Genomic DNA, 20,894 nt, shown 5'->3' with positions numbered 1-20,894 from the left:
ATGACAAAACTTGGCCCATAAGGAACTATACAATTTTTACTCTGTAGAGAATACAGCTAAACCCTATAATTTCAACATGCCCAAGGCTCCAAGTATTTGCTGGTTTTGTTTTCTGATTTTGAGATGTATCTATTCTTATCAAATTGAAAGGACCCGATAACCAAACACTTTGAAACCTATCTATACATTTAGACAGCTGGTGCACGTTTTTATCTCCTAGCTTCTGCAAAGATTAAGGCATGAGGTTCTCAAGGAGAGACCCAGCAAGCACATATTATCATGGAACTTGCCAACCAGAAGCAAGGCCAATGTTTACACTCTAGATGCTGTCAACTACGTGTTCACCAGGTGATCTTTGTTCTCTCCCTTCCACATGTCTGCTGCTGCTCACTATTTGGAGCCATTTAGTGCAATCATTCAAGTAAAAAGCAAGAACAAAACAGAACGGTATTGCAGCAATACCTAGCAATCCTGTTGACTGAAATACATCCTTACATTTTCAGTAACACAGACAAATACAGAAAATATAATGCAGGGCTTGAAAAGATTATGTGAGCACAAAGACAGACAGTATAGTAAGAATGCAGGCGTCATCTTGCCCCTGAGAATTAGAAACGATTCCATGTTTCCTTGAGAGTCTAAACTCTATCAGTGTCATGGCAGGGAAAAACCCTCCACCTAGAGCAAACCTTAGATTCTTTTTCCTACTCTATTTAGCAATTAAGTCAAGACTTGGATTCTAATTTTGCAACATCATCAGTAACTCAGGCACTTTACAATTTCTGATATACTCTTTGTATGTTTAAAATTCAGGAGCCCAGTTTTTTGGCTGTTTAGGATGAAAGAAGCTTATTATAATGAGAACCTCCTTGAGAGAATTTCCCAAGAAAGTTATTCACTGTTATTTTTTTTTTTTTAAGGTGCACAGTTATATTTCCATGTCTATCTCCAAGCAAGCTCAATAGCAAAAGGTAACATCTATTGTTTCAAACCAGAAAAGCAGAAGGGAAAGCTAGTGATAGTAAAGAGGGTAGAGATTTAATAATCAGAGAAACTTAAAAAAAAAAAAGGTATAATACAATCAAATGGACCATCCTGAAAACATACATACAAGTCACATTATACAGACAGAACAAGTTATATAAGTAAATACATACATAAATGCATCGTCATATATACATATACATACATATGCATGTAACAACAGAGGATAAGAATTTGAAAGAAAGCAAGGAAAGGCTCTAAAGGAGGGAGGAGAAAGGAAGGAAGAGGAGGAGGAAAGGGGAGAAATAAAAGACTTTAAAACTTTTTAAAAACACAAAAATAAATAAATTGAGGAAAGTGTTTTTAAAATGGACCAGAGGTCTACAGCTTGGTAGTAGTACTTTTTGCTGGAAGATGCAAAGCCCTGGAGCCCATCCCTACCACTGCAAAACCAAGCAAGCAAGCAAAACCCCAAAACAACAAAAGCCTACTACATCCAACATCAAGTCAACTGAAAAAACAAGGCAATAATCTTGGCTCTTTTTAAAGCTTTCACTTTGTTTACTTGTTTTCTTTTGTTTTTTTACATGCCCCATTATGCTGCCTGGACTGGCTTTATACCCCTGGTCTCAAGTTATTCTTCTACTTCAGTTTCCTAAGGAACTGGGACTAGAGGCAAGTGCCACAGTATGCAGAGGCTTGCTTGGAAGACAGACACATCTAAGCAGCAGTGGATCACCGGGCCTGTAACATTATGGTCTTGACTGGGAGTGAGAGTCATGCCACAGTCAGTTGCTTATGTAACCACCTCTTTAGTCCTTGATAAGACTGCGCAACTTTCATAGAGAGACAGGGAGATGTGATTTGCACTTCTTGTCTGTGTCTGTTACAACTAAATCTAGTGTTCCACCATGTTCACATTCATAAGTTAGAAAAATGGAAAGCTGCCCTCCGATCTAGCCCGTGTGTTTAAGTGCCTAGGTACCTCATAACTGTCACAGCGGCAGGGCAGCCATCACTTCTGTGGTCCTGCTCAGACCTGACCTCTTTTTGTGATAGTGCACACTCTGATGCTGTTCAAAATAATCTTGATTTTATGTCTTAATTACACAACCGTTTATCCCGTCGACGACTTGAAGAAAAAAAAAAGTATAAAGAGTAGAAATTTAACCATAGTGTACCTTCGAACAGAACTCAAAGCAGAAAAAAACCAGAAACCTTAGGCAGCCTTGCTAATAAAGCAGAAAATATCCACAAGTCAGCAGCATTTCTGTTGTTTGTTTTCTGTTTTTCAAGGCAGGGTTTATCTGTGTAGCTCTGGTTGTCCTGGAACTTACTCTGTAGACTAGTCTGGCCTCAAGATCCACTCAGAGATCCTCCTGCCTCTGCCTCCTAAGTGCTGAGATTAAAGGCATGTGCCAACACTGCCTAGGCAGCAGCGTTTCTTGAAACAAGCAGCCTACTCTCCCTGCCAGCTACATAAGAAATCAAAAATGGCAAAAAAAAATTTATGTTGCCAGTTATATTACCAAGCACCTTCACGATTAAAAGCAGAATGAAGACCAGGTCTGTTTTAACAATGGCCAGGCCATCTCAGAAGTGGCTTAAATCGATATAAGAAGCTTCTAGATGACAGAGGAGCAAATTTGGGAACCATAAAAAATGTCACTTGCAAAGAATTAAAATTTAGAAGTATTATACTTGTCTTTGGAGCTAAAAACTCCTTTACCCCATAGCCAAATATACCAATAACCAACTTATCAATAAGCAAAGTTAACAGGATTTACCGGAGTGTACACATTAAAAAGCTAGCAAACACACTAATTGGAAATTCACAACTCCCTGCTCTGCTGACTTAGAGCATCTCCACCCCAATTCATCTGCCAATTATGATTTTGGCTCTTGTTTTGTATTTTCCACTGTCAGGGTTGGCCTGTTGTCATGTCTTAACAGAGCCCTCCTCATTTGCACCATTCAAGAGGGTTCTCAGGCATTGTTCACATCCTTTTGCTTAATTTTGATGTTATCTGAAATAATCTAATAGGTCACTTTGAGACAGATTTAATTATTGGTTTGTATGTATGTGAACATTTCTGCGTACACAGGAAACCATGAAGACCAGCAGAGGGCGTTAGATGCCCTGAAGCTAGAGCTGCAGGGGCTTGTTGGCTGTCTAACAGGCTGCTGCAAACCACACTCCAGTCCTCTTAAAGAACTGAAAAGCTATTAACCACGGGGCCAGCTCTCCAGTCACATATACAGTTGTTTTCAACAGCTTACTATACATATACAATAAGGAAATTACTAAAGTCAGAGAATTCTACAAAGAAGACATTAAACTAAAGACACTAAGATGAAACTAAGAGAGAGGAAAAACTTAAAGCTGTGTTGTCAGTTCACCACAGAAGTGGCTTCCTTTACTGCTGGGCAGGTTCTGGACTACTGGCCCAATATGGGTCATAATCTGCTTCAGTGATTCAGTAAATAAGGTTGTATGCTAACACAGCGACAGCTATTTACATATTATGCATTGTATGGTTATGTTCATGTTACAGTAGTAGAGTTCAGTAGCTATAACAGAGACTACATGTCCCACAATGCCTAACATTTTTATTATCTGGCTCTTTTCAAAACAATGTGCAAATAGCCAGGTTTTATGATTCTCCACCTCAGAGACAGAAACAAATCTATTTACATTGGGATAGAAATTTAGGTTATATAAAGAAGTCTTTAACATGCAAATTGAAGAGAACTGGAACTATTCAAATTTTATTACTCTTGAAATCAATACCTAATCTAGACCTAACTCCTCCCAGTTATTAGGAAAGCCAGAACATTATCTGCCTAGTAGTAATCCAACAGTTCTTTCCAACGGCAGTGGTGGGGGTGGGGTGGGGAGCATAAAACTAGCAAGTAAAACATCTATAGATTCTCCTTCTATGTGGGTATGTGGTTGTCTTCCAGAGAATAGAAAACAAGTAAAAGCCACCCATATTTGATATCGGAGATCATCTGAGAAACAAATTTGACAGATCCACTGAATGCTTTCTTCATGCTGTTTCAAAAGAATGAATGTTAGCAAGCCTTGCCACCAACTATTCTAGTACTAAGGCTGACAGTTCAAATGTCATGCCCAAAAGAAGGTAAAAAATGTACATTTTGTGTGGTCTTAAAGTAGAAGAAAAGATCTCAAGTTCAGGGTATGCCTAGTATAGTTCATATAGATAATTCTTCAGGATGCTCTGCTGGATTTAAGACTGGGGGACCCAATGGTATATTATGAAGTACACAGAATGCCAATATAGAAACTTCCAGAGAAACCAGCAGCCCCCATGCCACATTGAACTAGTCCCCGAATCTCCAAACCATTACGCAAACTCCCATTCTCCTTGATGCCAGGCACTGAGCCCAAAATGGAAGCTTCTCTGTAACCACAAAGGCATCAAGAGTGTGTATTTCCCAAGTGCTACCACCCCAAAACTAGCACACACAGTTCCTGCCCAGAACCTCTCAGGAAGCAACACTTGGGCTGGTTTTCAATAGGGACTAGTCACGGCGGTTCCTACTTACGTAATGCATACAAGGTGAGGATGATTCCAGCCAGGCAAAATCCTTCAAAGAACCTGAGTGTGCTGAACATTGTCACATTCACTGACAGTGCCACTGTCAGTCCAAAGATGAGGATAAAGATGATGGAAAATAACAGCACAGGCCGCCGGCCAACCCTGCATGTGAAGAGGGGAGGAATTAGGCATTAGTGTTCAATAGGAGGGTGATGGTAAGAGCTAAAACCCAACCTCCAGTGAGCACACTGTATATATTGAAGGAGTATGGGTTGAGTGTCTTCATACTACTGATACCTATGTCATAGATCATGGCTTACTCGCTTGGGATAGAGGCCTCTTGTGGACATTAGGCCCACATCCCGCTCTAGAACTAAGAGCAGAACTCAAACCACTAGCTACTAGGAGAACTATGATGTGGCCCTGATTGCTGTTGCTGAGTTCATCTCTGTGTATAAACAGGGATACCTCAAGGAAAGAGAATAAAATCAATAATAACTCCCCAAACACAAACCTTGACACACCCAGCATCAAATGTCTGAAGAAAGTGCCAACCTTTGGAACTGGCCCCAAAGTAAACATGGACATGGAGGGACAGCACATTCTCCAGTTGTTACCTGAGGGAGGACTCTTGTTTCACCAGCAGCCTATAGGTCCAAGGTGGGGCCAGCTGCAATTTGCTTCAGCTATATGACAACATGTAATTCTAAAGGGGCCAAGGGGTCACACGCTAAGCCTAGACACTTTGAACTGTGAATACATGCTCTGGTGTCTCACCGTAGACCCTCCAGGAAAGGGTAGTGGTATACTGAGTTCACAAACCACACAGAGAGCTGACTGGTACATAATCAGTGGCTACCAAGGAACAATGTATTTGTGGGTACTCAGAGGACAGATGGGGTAGCCCATGGAAATTGAAAAATCATGAGTTCCGGAGTCCCCATATAACCATCCACTTTCTCTACTTATTACAAGTATAACCATGGCAAGCTGCAGCAAACAAATTAATATTTAACACAACTGGCTTGGGCTAAAGAATAGTTCACAGAGAGGTTGGGGGAAGAGGGAAGCAAGGAAATGCTGGCCTAGTGTCCTAAACATCGCATAGATTAGCTAAATGGGACATTTATGACAAGGCATTCACATACAACTAAACCAGGGAGGGGCAGGGCAAAGAAATGAAGGTAGAATGTTTGCTGCCCAGGGCTGGGTGACAATAGAGAACGTTTATGAGAACATTTCCCAGTCTCCACAAGGACGGTGGAAGTGATTTAAACTCAGGGTGGGCAAAGGACTTAATTCTGTAAACACATTCAAAATTATTGAATTGTGCTCATTAAAGAGCAGGCTTTGTGTGTGTGTGTGTGTCTGTGTGTGTCTGTGTGTCTGTGTGTGTAAATGATCTCCCACTTAAAGCTCATTTTTAAGATAAAGTAATACAAGACCTTGCTCTGCCTTGTCGCCTATAATTTAATTTATTTAACATGCAATATAAAATATAACACACGTAAAAATATATAAATACACAACATGGCAATAAAATGTAACATTTAAACTATGATATAAATACAAAGAAACATATTTTAAGAAAACATGGGGCAGGCACAACAGGCCAGCCTAAAACTGCAAGCTAAGTGACTGTTAATAACCTCCTCCTGTACTACTTAATGCTGTTTGATATGGTCTTTCTGTGCAGCCCAGTCTGTGTAACCTAGAACTCTCTGAGTAGCCCAGGTTGGCCTCAAACTGGCAATCTTCCTACATCCAGTGTCCTCAAGCCTTCTGATCTCAGGTGTATGCTACCAGCCCACGTCTTCCCAATGCTCAAACATACTTTTTCCTATTCTGATTTTGTCTTACAAAAGATGCTTGGATTTTGGTTTTAAATTTTGTTAAATGAACAAACAAACCAAAATATTCTAAGCACACCCCTCCCTGATTTCTTAAACTATTTTTGTAAATTATTACACCTGTCAATCAATAGGAGCTGAGTGGCACACGTGATCTCTGACATCAGAACACCTTGGTTCTGCACCCAGGCTCATAGCACATCATTTCTGAGCTATTGGTCTTGGAAAAGCCAATGCCTTCCCACTGGGCCCACTTGTGTCTATGGGATTGTATCAAGTGTGGGAATGTGCCAGCCACTCAGTAATCAATCATTCACTGCAAGTGAATTACAAGCCTCCTGTGAGCTGGTTCCCCAGAGTGGGATCTGAGGTGGGGTGACAGCTAAAGTCTTTATCTTTTAGGTTTAGGATCTTCAAAGATGTCCCTATCTGAATTAAATTCTCAGAATCTTTGCTTCCTGTTTGTTTGTTTATCTTTCTGTGCAAGAGGCACTCTGAAAATGGGATCACCTCAAATGAGCTGATTTTCCAAGAAGGGCAACATGAAAGAACTTGATTTTACCAGTTCTGAAAATGGAGGAACCCAGAAAACAGGTGGTTGCTAGAAGCTAGAAAAGACAAAGAAATGGCTGTTGTCCCAGCCTCTGGGAAGGAGTCCTGCCCTGATGGTACCCTGTTTTTATCCCAGTGACACCCATGTTGGGATTGTGAACTGTAAAATGACTAATTTGTGTTGAAGCCACTAACCATGTAATAGTGACAACAGTCACAGGGAACTGATACTGGGTCTCAAAACAGAATCTCATTCCAACAAAGTGACTGGAGAGATTTAAATTTAGGGATCATTTATAAAAGACAAGGCAAACTGGCAGAGAACTTACAGAACAATATCCACTTTAAAGTTTCTACCAGCAGGGATGGGAGAGAGGACAGGTAGTCATACATGTGTGGGAGAGAGGCACTGTGCAGAGGGGACCTGGCAGGTGCCTCTTGCAGTCTTGGAGAGACCAATGCCTGAAATGTCCCCTCCCCCCAGCTATACTTTTATCCAACCTATTACTGTGATCATAGGCAATTCCTCAACAGAGCCCTGTCCTGAGAGTTTCACACTAATATGCTCTCTAAAATATTTTATTATTTTAAAAATGTTTTATTAAGTATTTATATGTGTTTGTATATGAGAGAGTGTGCACTGTATGTGATTTGTAGAAATGAGGAGGATGTCAGATATTCTGCTCTGTGATTCTCTACCATATTCCCTCAGAACAAGGTCCCTCACTGTCTTAGTCAGGGTTTCAATTGCTGTGATGAAACACCATGACCTAAGAAACGTGGGTTGGGAAGGGATTATTCAGCTCTTGCTTCCACATCACAGTTGATCATGTGAGGAAGTCAGGACAGGAACTCAAGTAAGGCAGTGAGCGGGAGAGAGAAGTTGATGCAGAGGCCATGGAGGGGTGCTGTTTACTGGCTTGCTCCTCATGGCTTGTTCAGCCTGCTTCCTTATAGACTCAGGGCCATGAGCCTAGGTATGGCAACACCCACAATGGACTAGGTCCTCCCCCATCAATCACTTACTAAGAAAATGCCCTACAAGCCTGCCTACAGCCTAATCTTATAGAGACAGTTTTTCAGTTGAGGTTTCCCCTTCTCTGAGGACTCTAGCTTGTGTCAAGTTGATATAACTCTAGTCAGTATACTCACTTAACCTGGGAATAGGCCAGCAGCCAGCAACCTTCCCATATCCTTCTATATGTGTCTCAATAGCTCTGGGATTAGGTGCATGTGGCCATGCCCAGCATTTCACACAGGTGCTGGGCATTCAAACTCATCCTCATGCTTATATAGCAAGTGTGCTTACCCACTGAGACATCTCAGCAACTAAAAACTCTAAGGAAAGCAGCCTACTGGTTAAATGTCTCTACATGGTAGCTGCAATTTTAGAAAGCTTAACCTATGCCTCCAACAGCTTTCTCATGGAGCCCTGAAACTGACCCTACTGTAAGATACAGAGTTCCCTTAAATGGGGTGATCTCTTTTAAGGTAAGGTTTAAGGAGAGAGTAAAATATGCCCCCCCCCAAAGGTAGAAAAGGTGGGAAAAACACAAAACTTGTCTGAAATGGAAGGCCACACAAACTCCCAAAGCTATACTCAAGCATTTATGATGACTCTCTGGGGCACCCTTGCCTGTTTGCCCAACCCCCAGAAAGCTGTTGCAGAGAACTGGGTTTATGCCATCAGACTCTGGTCACACTGAGCAAGATCCAAAAACTCTTTGGTCTTTTTTCCCCTGTCTCGGGCCTGAAATATGATCAGGGAAGCTGCTGGGTATACACGTGCAAGAAAGAACCGAACACAGCTTACACCTCAATGGATCAACTCTTTAATAAAACTCTGCATTTCCTATTGTAGTAAATCACTTGCGGAATCAGGAACACCATCAAGCCTGCATTTCTCAGAAAGGAGGGGCATGGGTCATAATGGTATACATGTCTAATTTCTGTCAGTGACAATCACTGGGAAGCAGTGCCTACCAGATAAGTAGTTTGTGCTGAAAACCTAACAACCCATCTGGTTAAGTAAAACTTTACTTTCTCTATCCTCATCTCCAACCTCAAGAGCTAGACAGCTTCTGGCACAGCCTTGCAGAGATCACTGACAGTTTCATTGGGGAACACAAGGAATGTGTCCATAGGAAGCCCTGGAAATGGTGATTTAGCAGCTTCAGGGCTCACAGGAAATCGCACTGTATGCTCACACAAATAGACACTAGTTTGAGGAAGGAAATTTCCACCCCTTAAAGTGGTCTAAGAACTCTCTGCAACCATTCCCCCCTAGCTAGCTTTCTCAGCTAACCAGGATATAGAAAACACACACACACACACACGCACACACATACACACACACACAGACACATTTGTCCCTTGGCATTCCTGACATTCCTATGTCAACAGGCCCAAGACATGATGATTCACACACACACAAAAGATTCTTATAAAAAGAATGGGATAGGAAACATCTACCCCACATCTTGTCATTAAGCAGTCCAGTCCCTGACATTCAATTGTCTCTGCTGTTGGACCCAGCAACACAGTGTCCTTTTGACCATACAATGCTTTAAATAAAAGTGCTGTGGTGGTTCTCTGTGAGAGCAGCAGTTCTGGGCCATGTGGTTTGTTCCTGACTGCAGCTTATAGCTGAGTGAATGTGGAAATTGACTTAAATTTCTGGGCTCTAGTTTTTCAACAATAAACAACGATTATAGCAGTACCTATGTATAGGCGTATTGTGAGGACTGGTTACTTTAATGCATGGGAATATCTGATACTTCCTGGTCGACAATGGTCACTAAGCAATGGGCTCCTTTTAAAAATGTATCTACTTATTCTTATGTATGTAAGAGTTTTTTGCCTGCATGCATGTCTGTGGGTCCTCTGGATAAGCAGCAAGTGCTCTTAACTACCATTTCTCTAGCTCCTAAGCCCTGGGTTCTCATGAGGCTTTGACCATTATTATCACTAACTCAGCTTCTGTCTCCTCCTGGTCCCCTTTATCATTTCCTCCTGAACCACACACTTTGCTCTGGAAATGGCTGATTGCAACCCTTCCCCTGTCCACAATGCCTATTCATTACCCAAATGCCATTAGATTTTCTTGTTCTCTCAGCATTGGTATCACAGAGGCAGCTCCTGGTGTTAAACCAGGTTGACATTTATCTCCATTCGTAAGGTAAAGGGTCTCCAACTCCTTCACTATTTTTTTCCAGGTTTTGGAGATAGGGTTTCATTATTTTGCTCAGGCTGGATTCACTGAACTCAAGTAATCCTCTGCCTCAGTTCCAGTAGCAGAGAGTGCAGGTACATGCCACTTCACCCGGGTCTCCATTTTAAAACATATTTTGTACATCCACCCACTGGGTGCCCCCCTGTGGATCTCCATGCTCAAGCTCCTCCCAATTCAGCATAAATTATCATAATTAAATGGGGCTGCAGGCTAGTCTTGAATGTATTTAAATATGTCTTCCTTCTCACTGGTCTGTCATGTGTACTGGTCAATTCCTTTTTGACTGCATTCTCCAAGTGGCAGCTTCTATCTTAGATCAATGGCACAGCAAAAAGACAGTGACCCGGTGCTAACCCTGACCACTCCTCCTTAGCTAGCAAAGGTGTGCTGTGCCTTCCAAAGGTCCATGGGTCAGGTGTGTTGGTACTCACCAGTCAGCAATGCATCCAGTTATTAGGTAGCCAAAGATTAATCCAACCAGTAAGGAGAACTTAGCGATATGGACTTTCCAGGCATTATCACACACAAGATCCCACTAGAGAGGGGCAAACAGAAGATAAATCAGAGAGACGCATACACAGAACTAGTTGCACTCAATCACAAGGACAATATAAAACCTACAAGGGGCCATATCACATGTGCCACAGAGAATATCATTGTGGGGCTGCTGAAAATACAGAGGGAATTCTGCTTTGCCCACAAAATGAAATGTAGTTCTTGAATCTGAACAGATTATCTCTGTCTACAAGAAGTGATGCATGAAATCTGGGGCATGTGCGCACCTTCTGTCCCAACCCCACAGGAAACTGAGGAAGAGGAGAATGGCCAAAGACACAGGTAACATCCTGGAGACCAGAGCCCTTTACATTTCATAGAGCTGCTGGAATCCAGGTGATGGAAAGGCCCAGGCAAATTTCTTATGGGATGCTATAACAGTGAAAAGAAACAAAAGGCAAGATCTGCATTTCCACTCCATTTTACCCTTTAGACCCTAGTCTCAGAGTTAATAGTAAATGTTGGTTTGTGAGCTTTATATATTCTCTCTTCTTCCCCCTTGTAAATTCTGCTTACACAAATTGCACAGCCAACTACTACACTACAGGAGGCTTAGACTCAGTCTATTTGTGCAGTGAAGTTTCACTGTTTAATAGAAAAAAATGAAAATGATCCTCGGGGCTGGGAAGATGGCTTAGTCCATAAATTACTTGTCATATAAATGTTGAAGACTTGAGTTTGAATCTTCAAAACTGATGAAAAACTGGGCATGACAATATTTTCCTGTGATCTCAGAGCTCCTACTGTGAGATGGGAGATGAAGACAATGGGGTCCCTGGAAGTCTGAACTGGCAAACACAGTGGGAAGCAACAACAACACCATGTCTCAAAGGAGATACGGTGAGGGCTGGCGCCTGAGGCTGTCCTCTGACCCTCACATGTGTTACAGCAGGTATGTTCACCTACTCACAGACACACACTCACACGCACACACAAAGGAAGGGAGAAAAAAAGATGGAGGGGGGACAAAGGGAGGGAGGGAGGAAAAGAGATCTTTAATTATTATTTTTCCTATTTGCCAAAGTGGAAAAGGTGCACACACATGAGCACACACACACACACACACACACACACACACACACACACACACACACACACAAACACACACACACAAACACAGTTTACCTCTAGGTCAGAGGGGCAACCGAATGGGAGCAGGAGGGTGACTGGCAGACTGTACCACCCATTCTTGCTGTTTGGTGTTACCATTACCTCAGCGGCAGAGAAGCCCAGATTAAAGAATTACAAGGATGGTGGCTACTGCTCCCAGCTGGAGATGTGCCTCACCATGGGGAAATTTAGGAACCTTAGAACAAAAAGTGTGCTAGAAACAGCCAGCAAGGGTGAGGGTTAGGAGTGGAAGGTGTAGGGCCAAAACTAGATCTAGATGCCATCTTATTTGGTGTCTCTAGCTTGGAGCCTCTGCCTATAAGGAGACCTAGAATATCATGCCAAGAATTCTGGTACCCCCAAGTCTGACCACTTCCAAATTTCTGGAGAGCACAGTGGAGGCCAAGGGTGACAGCTATCAGTCATGGCTTCAGGGGAAATTGGAGGACGCTCTGTATCAGCAGTTGCCAAGGAAAGAACTAGTGTAGACAGAGTAGGAAGGAGTCATCTGTCACTGCTCTGACTTCTGCCCAGGGCTCCTTGGGATACTTGCTCACCCATGCTCTGTGGCAGGATCCAGAGTTAGAGAGAGTAACTTACTCCATCTACTGAGCTGGCTCCAGGTGGTCTAAATCAGAACTAGGAAGGAAGGCAAGAAGATCTAGCACAAGCCACACGAAGGCCAAGAAGGATGGTTTGGAATTTGTTGTCTAGATGTATTCTTGTGTCTGGGGAGGAGAGCTATTGGCTGCTTGGAATGTCACTTAAGAGGCAGGAATTCCTTAAAGGAGGTCTCAAAATACCACGGGGACTCCATTGCCTGGGAAATGAGCAGGAAGTACAGGTTTGGGAAGCTCCATTCCCAGTGCTCCGAGTGAAAACTTCTGCAGGAAGGCTCAGAAGTGGGGTTGACAAGCTTTCCAGGTAAGCCTGAGCCATGTGGACTGAGTGTCTTGCATTTGAGAACCTTCATAACATCCTACCCTGCCTTTCCAAGCCACAGTGGAGCCAACCCATGCACTTCACCACCCCAGGCTTCAATCACCTCCCAAGCATAGGAAAAAGCTAACAGAGACATCACTGCTGACTACACCGCTGTCCACTTGTAAGCAAAATGTAAAGCTCCAAGACAGCTAAAGTGGTTTCTTGGAGACAGGTTGGGAGGACAACACTCACTGATGTTTCTAGAAGAAACATTTGATAATAAATACCTTTCTAAGGGCAGATGTGGTCTTAAAACATGTCATAGGAATGTGTGTGCTCTGTTTTCCCAGCTACATGTAAACATTCAGAGGCAGCACCTTACTGGTTCAACCCCTAGCTACACTGCATCTGTGTATGTCAGTCTGGCATACTCTTGGCAAGCACCAAGCTGGCCTGACCAGGTTGCTGTCTGAGAGAAGCTGCTGTCTCTTTTATCCATCCTGCTTTTTAACTCTTTTCACATCTCTACTAAGACTCCCCATTGATGAGTTTGCTCAAGGTTAAATGATGCAAAAGAGCACATTACACTTATATTAGATGGCCGGGAGACCGGAGACTTTAATAAAAACACCCAGGCAAGTGGAGAAAACAGCCTGCAATTTTGCCAACTCAGTCACCTGAGCAATTACTACACCCAGCCCAGGGCAGCCAGGCCCAATTTAGTTGCCACCTAATAAGTTGTTCAGTAGTCACCTCAAAGTGACCCCTATCAATTAACAATGCCAGAGTAGAAAATAATCAGAACACAGAGGAGAGTGAACTACTCATGCTGGTGACAGGAGAGGAGGCCTGGTTGGCATCAATGAGCCCAGCCTCTGTGGGGAATCACCCACCCTGGGGTGGTCGACCAGAGGATCTAGGGCAAGGCGGCTGGCTACCTGTGCCCTACAGCTTCCTCAGCTGAATACATATCTTGAGTTAACAAGCACTGTGCTTAGGAGTATCCAGCAAGTTAAGCAAGATAAGGGTTACTCATGCTGAGATCCACCTACACCAACACCCTCCTTGTCCTGGAGGCACATTCCACTGAGCTTTACGAGTAGGGGTGGGGGTGGGAGAGTTGCAGTGGGAATGAGGGAAATCTATGAAGTTGGCTCCTGTGTTTAACTTTTACCAAAACACTGTACTTGGGCACATGAAGTATGCCCTCACACGTTGTTATCTTTTAAAGAATCCACCTAAGAACTTCAGAAGTATGAGGAAGTTTCCTGGCTCTCAAATTTGTTCTCATTGCTATAGATAAGATTATATCCATTAGTTGGCCAGGAAGTTAAACTGAATCTTTAGGATTTAAAGACTCCATGAAAAAACCATCTGACCAGAGCAATGTTGTAAAAAGTCTAAGACCAGGACTTAATGATCTGGATTATCCCCCTTCCATCTGTCCATCACCAATACCAATACATCAGACATCTTTTAAATATGCAACCTGAATGTTAACCCATGTTAACTAGAGCTATAGCCACCCAGTTCCTAAGGATGAGGGAGATGCTCACAAGGCAGCAGGAACCTCCTCCTGGTGTATATTCCTGCAATATGTGCTGCAGGCTAAAAAACACTACATCTGGGACCTTACAGCGTTTTCAAATGTGATTTAGGGTCTACTAATCAGGGACACACAGCAAATAACTCTCCATTCTATCTAGTTCTCATCTCTTGTTGGAGTGGTTTGGGGGAAATTCAGCTCTGTTGGACAGATCTGGTGGGAATCTGATCTTGGGGCCTACAGCTCTGATGGCGGCTTGGCAAAGAGTGTGAGTCTGTAGCCGGGACAGTGACTTCCTAGTTTCTAGACTACCAACTGAATTACTGGGCAGGCTGTGCTGAGGATTTTTCTGGAGCCCCAGCCTGTAGCTGTAGAGGCACAGTTGTCATGCCTTTAACCACTATCTCCTGCAAAACCTACAGCAGTGCCTGATTTTGCAAATTGAGCCCCTTCATTGATTGAATGTCCTTGAAAAAGAAAAATGTGGGTGAAACCCCCTCTCCAGCAGCAATACCTCCTGGAAATCCATTCCCTAGAGAACAAAGGCAACTGCCCTCTAATGAAGCAAGTTAACACCCCATCAGCAGGTTTAACAGGGTCATTAGAGCTTCAAGACACAGCCCACTCCACCATTCCTCTCTTGCCTTCTCTGCCACCAACCTCATTTCAAAAGCATCCTGCAATACCACAGGGAACTCTAGTCTCAGACGTAAGGACAAGACAAATGATTTAACACATTTCATTCTGTATATTAGAGAGAGGGAAAACATGGTAGGTTGCTTTTGTAACTATACATTTTACAGACAGCCTACAAAAAACAGAAGTTGTGTCATTTTGAGGTAATTATCAAAATTTTCTACTTGTTAGAATGGAGAATTGTCATAAGGAAGCTAATTGCATTTCTAAAGAAGATGGGAAAATGGGACACAGAGGTAAAAAATTCTCAGTCATAAGGAATTCCCTAATAAAAGTTGTAAGAGGAATCTTTGTAAAGGGGAAGAAGATAGGTTACTTATCTGATAGTGGAGATCAAATATCTGTGTTCAAAACTACTGGGAGAAAATTACCTAAGGGAGTGAGAGTATGGGGCTAGAGAAATGGCTCAGTGGATACAAGCGCTGGCTGATCTTGCAGAGGACCTAGGTTCAGTTTTCAGCACCCACATGGCAGCTCATAACAGTCTGAAGCTTCTGTTTCAGAGGATATATTTCCCTCTTCTGACCTCTGTAGGCACCAGATGTGCATGTGGTACACACATGCATACATGCAGGCCAATACTCATACACATAAAATAAAAATACATACATCTTTTTTTCAAAGACTAATAGATGTTTTTAGCTTTTTACTTCTATTACTAATTTGAATTAGTTAAAAATTTCTATACACCAAAAAGTATCATAAATAAAATTATAGATATCCACATTTACAAAACTGTATTCACAGATCTTACACTTAATATCAGTTAATTTTCTCTTGTTTTATTTTCTTAGTATATAGACAAACATGATGTTTGTGAACACCCAGAAAATTTACAAAATATGAAATATAAATGAGTTAGAAAATACCCAGGAAATATTTGATTCTGTTAGCAAAAATTTAATGTGTATATTTTTTTCTCCAGATGAAAGAGAGACAAAGAGGTGCGGGTTTATATAAGGTGTGGCGGCAGGCACCCCTTGTCTGGAAGAAGTTTGATAACACATAGCTCATTACTGTAAGTAGTATTTACCCTTTGGCCCAGCAAACCTTACTTTGGGTAACTTCTTTCTCAAAGAAATTTTCAGAGATTCTCATAGAGGTTCTCTATGCAATGGCATTACCAGTTGTAATTTATAAGACATGAGTTTCCTGAGAAAAGGTCACAGGGAGCCGTGTGGTCACTGAAAATTCTGCTTTCAACAACTAATGACTAACAAAAACTTTCATTCTGGATCACAGTGTCACCATACAAAGAAGTGAGGACCAAAGCTGGTGTCCACAGGGAAAAGGAGGCGTTCTGAAACATCAGGCCCAGAATAGAGCCAGGAGATGGTTTGGTGGGTGAAGGGCTGATTGCCAAGCTTGAATGCCTGAACCTGATACTCAGAGCTCACAGGGTAGAAAGAACTGACTCTCCAAAGGCCCACTGTTGCTCATATACTGAACACACACACACACACACACACACACACACACACACACACACACACACACACTTTAAAAAGAAAGTTGTGTGAGACTACAATGGAAACTAACTTTTATTTTCCCGTCCATTCTATTCTTGTCGTCCCTAAACATATCACAATTAACTGTCAACTATAATGTGGTGATAAGGGTAAGACAAAACCCATTTAAAAAGAAAAAAAAAATTAGTGCATATTCCTTTCACCTTCTAGGGGACAAAAATCTTCAGGCAATCCAAAATATTAGAGACCGGGGATATAGTTTTCTTGGCAGAGTGCTTGCCTAGCATGCACAGAGTTCTGGGCTCTCTTCAGTCATGGCAGAAAACTCGGTGTGGTGGGCCGCGTCTGTCATTTCAGATGAAGTTAGCAGAATCAGAAGCTCGAGGTCATCTTCATCTATGCATGGGATTTAAGAGCAGCCCAGGATAGATGAGACCTATGCTAGTCAACAGTAAACGAACAAAGGATATGTTTAGGAGAGGTTTTTAAAAATAGAGTTGGATATGGTGGAACATGTGTGAAGTCTCAGCTACCCAATGACTGAAAGACAGTTATTGTGAGCTCAAGGCTAGCCTAGGGTAACTCATCACACTGCTGTTTCAAAGCAAACAAACATTATAAAAAGAAGCTTAGCAGCAGGTTTATTGGTGTCTGCCTTGAATCCCTATATGTAGGAGGCACAGCAAATGAATCTCTGAGTTCTAGGCCAGCCAGGGCAAGACCTTGGCTCAAGATGTGTTGGAAGGGAGCTGGAAAGACACCTAAGCTGTTAAGAGCACTGGCTGCCATTTTAGAGGACCCAGGTTCATTCCCAGCATCCACATGGTAGTTACAATAATGTGTAATCTCTAGTTCCAGGGGCTCTGATATCCTCTTCTGGCCTCCACATGTACGGCACACCATACAAGGTATACATTCAGGCAAAATGCTCATACACAAAAACTAAACTTTTTTCCTGTAAAAGAAGCAGTTTGAAACAAATTTTATATCCTGTAGTCAAGCTATGAAGTTTACTTTTGTGGGTTTTTTTTTGGGGGGGTTTGGTTTTATTTTAAATAAATGAATGTAAATTGCCCCTAAGATCTCTTAGGGTGGAGTTCCTCATGTAGGCTTGTTGCCATCAGCAGACCACTGGGTTTTACCAGCCACTGAGTCAGCTGCCTGCCCCTTGCCTGAGCACAGTCAGTTGAGATAGAAGAAAATATTTCAGGGCAATGTTTCAAAGAAGACAAAATGGCTTCAAATTCTAACGATTTACATAAAACAAAATCCCCAGCTGGGTTGCAGGAATCTAGAGATATGGGGCCATTGCTTTTTCTCTTCAAAGTAGCATTTTGTAGCGTCCCAGGAATCAGTGTGTTATACACTGTGGGTGTGCTTTACGCTGCCTTTAAACTAGAAGCAATAGGAATCGTAAGAGTATACCCACATACACATATGTGCACACAATAGAAGCACACACATACATGCAAAGATTGGTCACATATGGACAAAAGAAATCGTCCCCATAAGCCAGACTGAAGGCGTGTGTGAGCTACAATTAACTTTTCTGCACACAGGCAACCAAGGGCACAATTTTTAGTATTTCTATTCTAGTAGTATATGGAGTCTTTTTTTTTTTTTTTTCTTAAAAGACTTCATCAAAATTCAAGATATACTGCCTAATTTGAAAATCCTGAAACTCTCTCTGCATTCTCGCTCCTAAGCTCCTGCTCCAGTTTTAGGAGGCCCGTTGTCAACCGTAGCCAACACAAGTGCCAATTAGAGTTGGCGTGCTTGTGAGCTTCCTTAAATGACATCATCAACATCCTTGCCAGGTACTCTGGGGAATTTTTTTTTTTTTTTTATAAGTTTCGTCTCTGGTTTTTGTTAATTGCCATTGCAACTGCTCTTCATCTTTATTTCCTCCTTTAAGCTACTGCAAACAAAATAAAACAAAATGAAACAAACAAAAAACTAACTAGAGCATGTTGGAAGAAACTTAAAAAAGGTGAAGTGCAAGCTTGTGTGAGCTAAAGGGAGAATGCACCCCGCCTAGAAACTCTGCACCCCAGTTTGTTTTTGTTTTTTGCTTTTGTTGTTGTTTTTGTTTTTTTTTTTTTTGCAGGAAACCCACACCTAATCACAGCATTAAAGCTACTTAAGGTTCTTAAACATCCCATGGCCCCTTTTTTATGGCTAACAGTGTGATTTTCAATTCATCCAACCCCAGACAGTGTTTCATCTCCTTTCCTAAACAGCATTCTTGGGGCTGGCCTCCCTGCTCTTACAGTAGCTCTCTGGTGCAGAAGGGCAGACTATGATGCTTCATTGACTGAAGCTGGGCTTCCTCAGTTTTCATCACACTGGATCATGTTTCATAGGGTTAGAGATGGGAAACTGTGTTCCAGCAAGGTTTATGGGGAAACAGAAGCAGCATCACCTGACTGTCCTCTCCCTAGCAACTGATGTGGAACTATTTCTGGAAAAACGATACAGTCACTCCATCCTTCCTCCCCTTTCTTCAAGGAAGCACTGCATGGTAGCTCTAAGTAGAGTTCTATACCATGGAAGAGTCTTAGTCTCTTGATAGAAACCTCTATGATATTTGGTGGAAGTTCAACCAATATCCACAAGGCAGACAAAACTGCTAATAAGCAATGCCTTCTATTAACCAAACTTTGAGAAATCTTGCCCTGATCTGCAATTGTGTATTTCATTAGTGATCATCGCCTTTAAGAAAAGAAGGGTTGAAAGTCAATTGTATTCAGAGACAGGAGAATGAGGGGAGGGAAGAACTCAACTCCACAGAGCTTTGAATGTCAAGACATCCTTCATATTTTCAGCAAAATCAAGAGATGCACACTAATTTATCCCAAGTAACAAACACTGCCACTTGAGAAACTCCAAGTTGTATCTTGAACAGTTCAGAGGGTCTCTCCTGGTGTAACACAGCTGGTCAGCCACATCAATGTTTAAGCATACCCACTCATTTGGGAAAGAGCCAAGTGTGGGAAACTTCCGACTGAGATTAGAAAACCCTTAGACTGGCCAGCCATGCTGAGGACTTCAGAAGGAGAAGAAGGCCTGGCAAAACACAGTTCTGTGAAGCCCATGTCCCACATCTGCCACAAGCCTGAACTCCAGCTCCTATTAGGACTGAGTCACGCTCTGGACCTCACCAATGGCTCCCCTGTGTACCACCCGACTCTGTCCATCCCTGACATGCCTGGCTTAGCATCTACTTGAAAGAAAAAAATGGCTCTCCCCACCATGGGCTAGGGTGAGGCTCTGGCAGAATGCTTTTTAGTGTGCTAGACTTTGGGTTCCCTTCTCAGCACCATAAAATGACCCCTCCAATCAAAACTTGTGCTCTCCACATTCAATCACAGTATGATAGACCTTCCCAACTGCTTATCGGTTTTTCTGTCAGTGAGTTGATGGCACCTTTGCAAGCAGAAGACTAAGAGAAAGAGAAAGAGTGTTGATTACAGATGCAGAAATGAATAAATTCTACATTTCCATCAGGGCAATCGTCTTAGCTGAAGGTCTCCCTGCCAGGCTAGATCAAGGCCCTTTCTCTGTGCTCCTAGAACATTCTGCATTCATGATAAATACCCAGATGATCGAATTATACTGTAATTGCCTGTTTACAAGTCCTTTCACTAGCGCAGGAGCTGAAAACTATAGCCTACAGGCCCAATACACTCCTGCACCTGTTTTTGTAAATAGTACTGTTAGCAGACAGGCCACTCTTCACCTATAGGCTAGCAATGGCTTCATACGCATCGCAAGAGCAGCTTGCTGCTGCTGCTGCTGCTGTAAGGATGACAGCATCTCCTTTATGCCCACAATAAAATAAAATAAAATAAAATAAAATAAAATAAAATAAAATAAATAAAAAAAACTCACTCTTTCATCTCTATAGCATCACCATCAAAACTCAAGTTTGGATGTCTTTGTGGATGTTTCTGGAAACTTTTAACTGAGAAAGGAAGACCCACCCAAAATGCAGATGGCACTGTCCCATGTGTTGTGTGGACCCAGACTAGAAAACAAATCAAAACAAATAACCCCTCCCCCCAATGGAGACTGTGAGCTTAGTTAGCATCATATGCATCTCTCTTCCTGTTTCCTAACTATGGATGCCACTGTGACCAGTAACCTCATGTTCCTGCCTTGACAGACAACCTCAGAGAGAAGCATCAACAATCCTTCCTCCCTTACATTGCTTCTTGTCAGTATTTTGTTACAGAAAGTAGAAAAGTAACTAATGCAAAAGTGTCTTTTCCTTTTTGAGACTGGGTTTCCACATGTGGCCCACACAGGCCTCTAACTCCAGCCTTGTCACAGTCTTCTGTATTCCAGGTATGAGGTACCACTTTGTCTTATTTCTTTATGCTTACTAATTAAGCTAAGGACCTGGAATGAGGA

General features: G+C 42.3%; 1 protein-coding gene across 2 annotated transcripts in view; it reads right to left on the bottom strand.

Moving 5' to 3' along the window:
- The window catches only part of SLC22A23 (solute carrier family 22 member 23), a 155,524-nt gene that overhangs the window by 108,029 nt on the left and 26,601 nt on the right, over nt 1-20,894 (bottom strand). For both annotated transcript variants that reach the window (XM_080938682.1, XM_080938683.1), the window contains exons 2-3: nt 10,613-10,716; nt 4,555-4,709 (exon numbers count right to left, since the gene is read on the bottom strand). In XM_080938682.1, coding sequence (XP_080794808.1) covers nt 4,555-4,709; nt 10,613-10,716 — 259 coding nt within the window. The remainder of the gene's footprint in view (nt 1-4,554; nt 4,710-10,612; nt 10,717-20,894) is intronic.

Source organism: Micromys minutus (assembly GCF_963924665.1).
Source record: "Micromys minutus genome assembly, chromosome: 1".
NCBI lineage: Eukaryota > Metazoa > Chordata > Mammalia > Rodentia > Muridae > Micromys > Micromys minutus.
The sequence above is the reverse complement of the archived record's forward strand: the minus strand, read 5'-3'. Positions and strand labels throughout refer to the sequence as shown.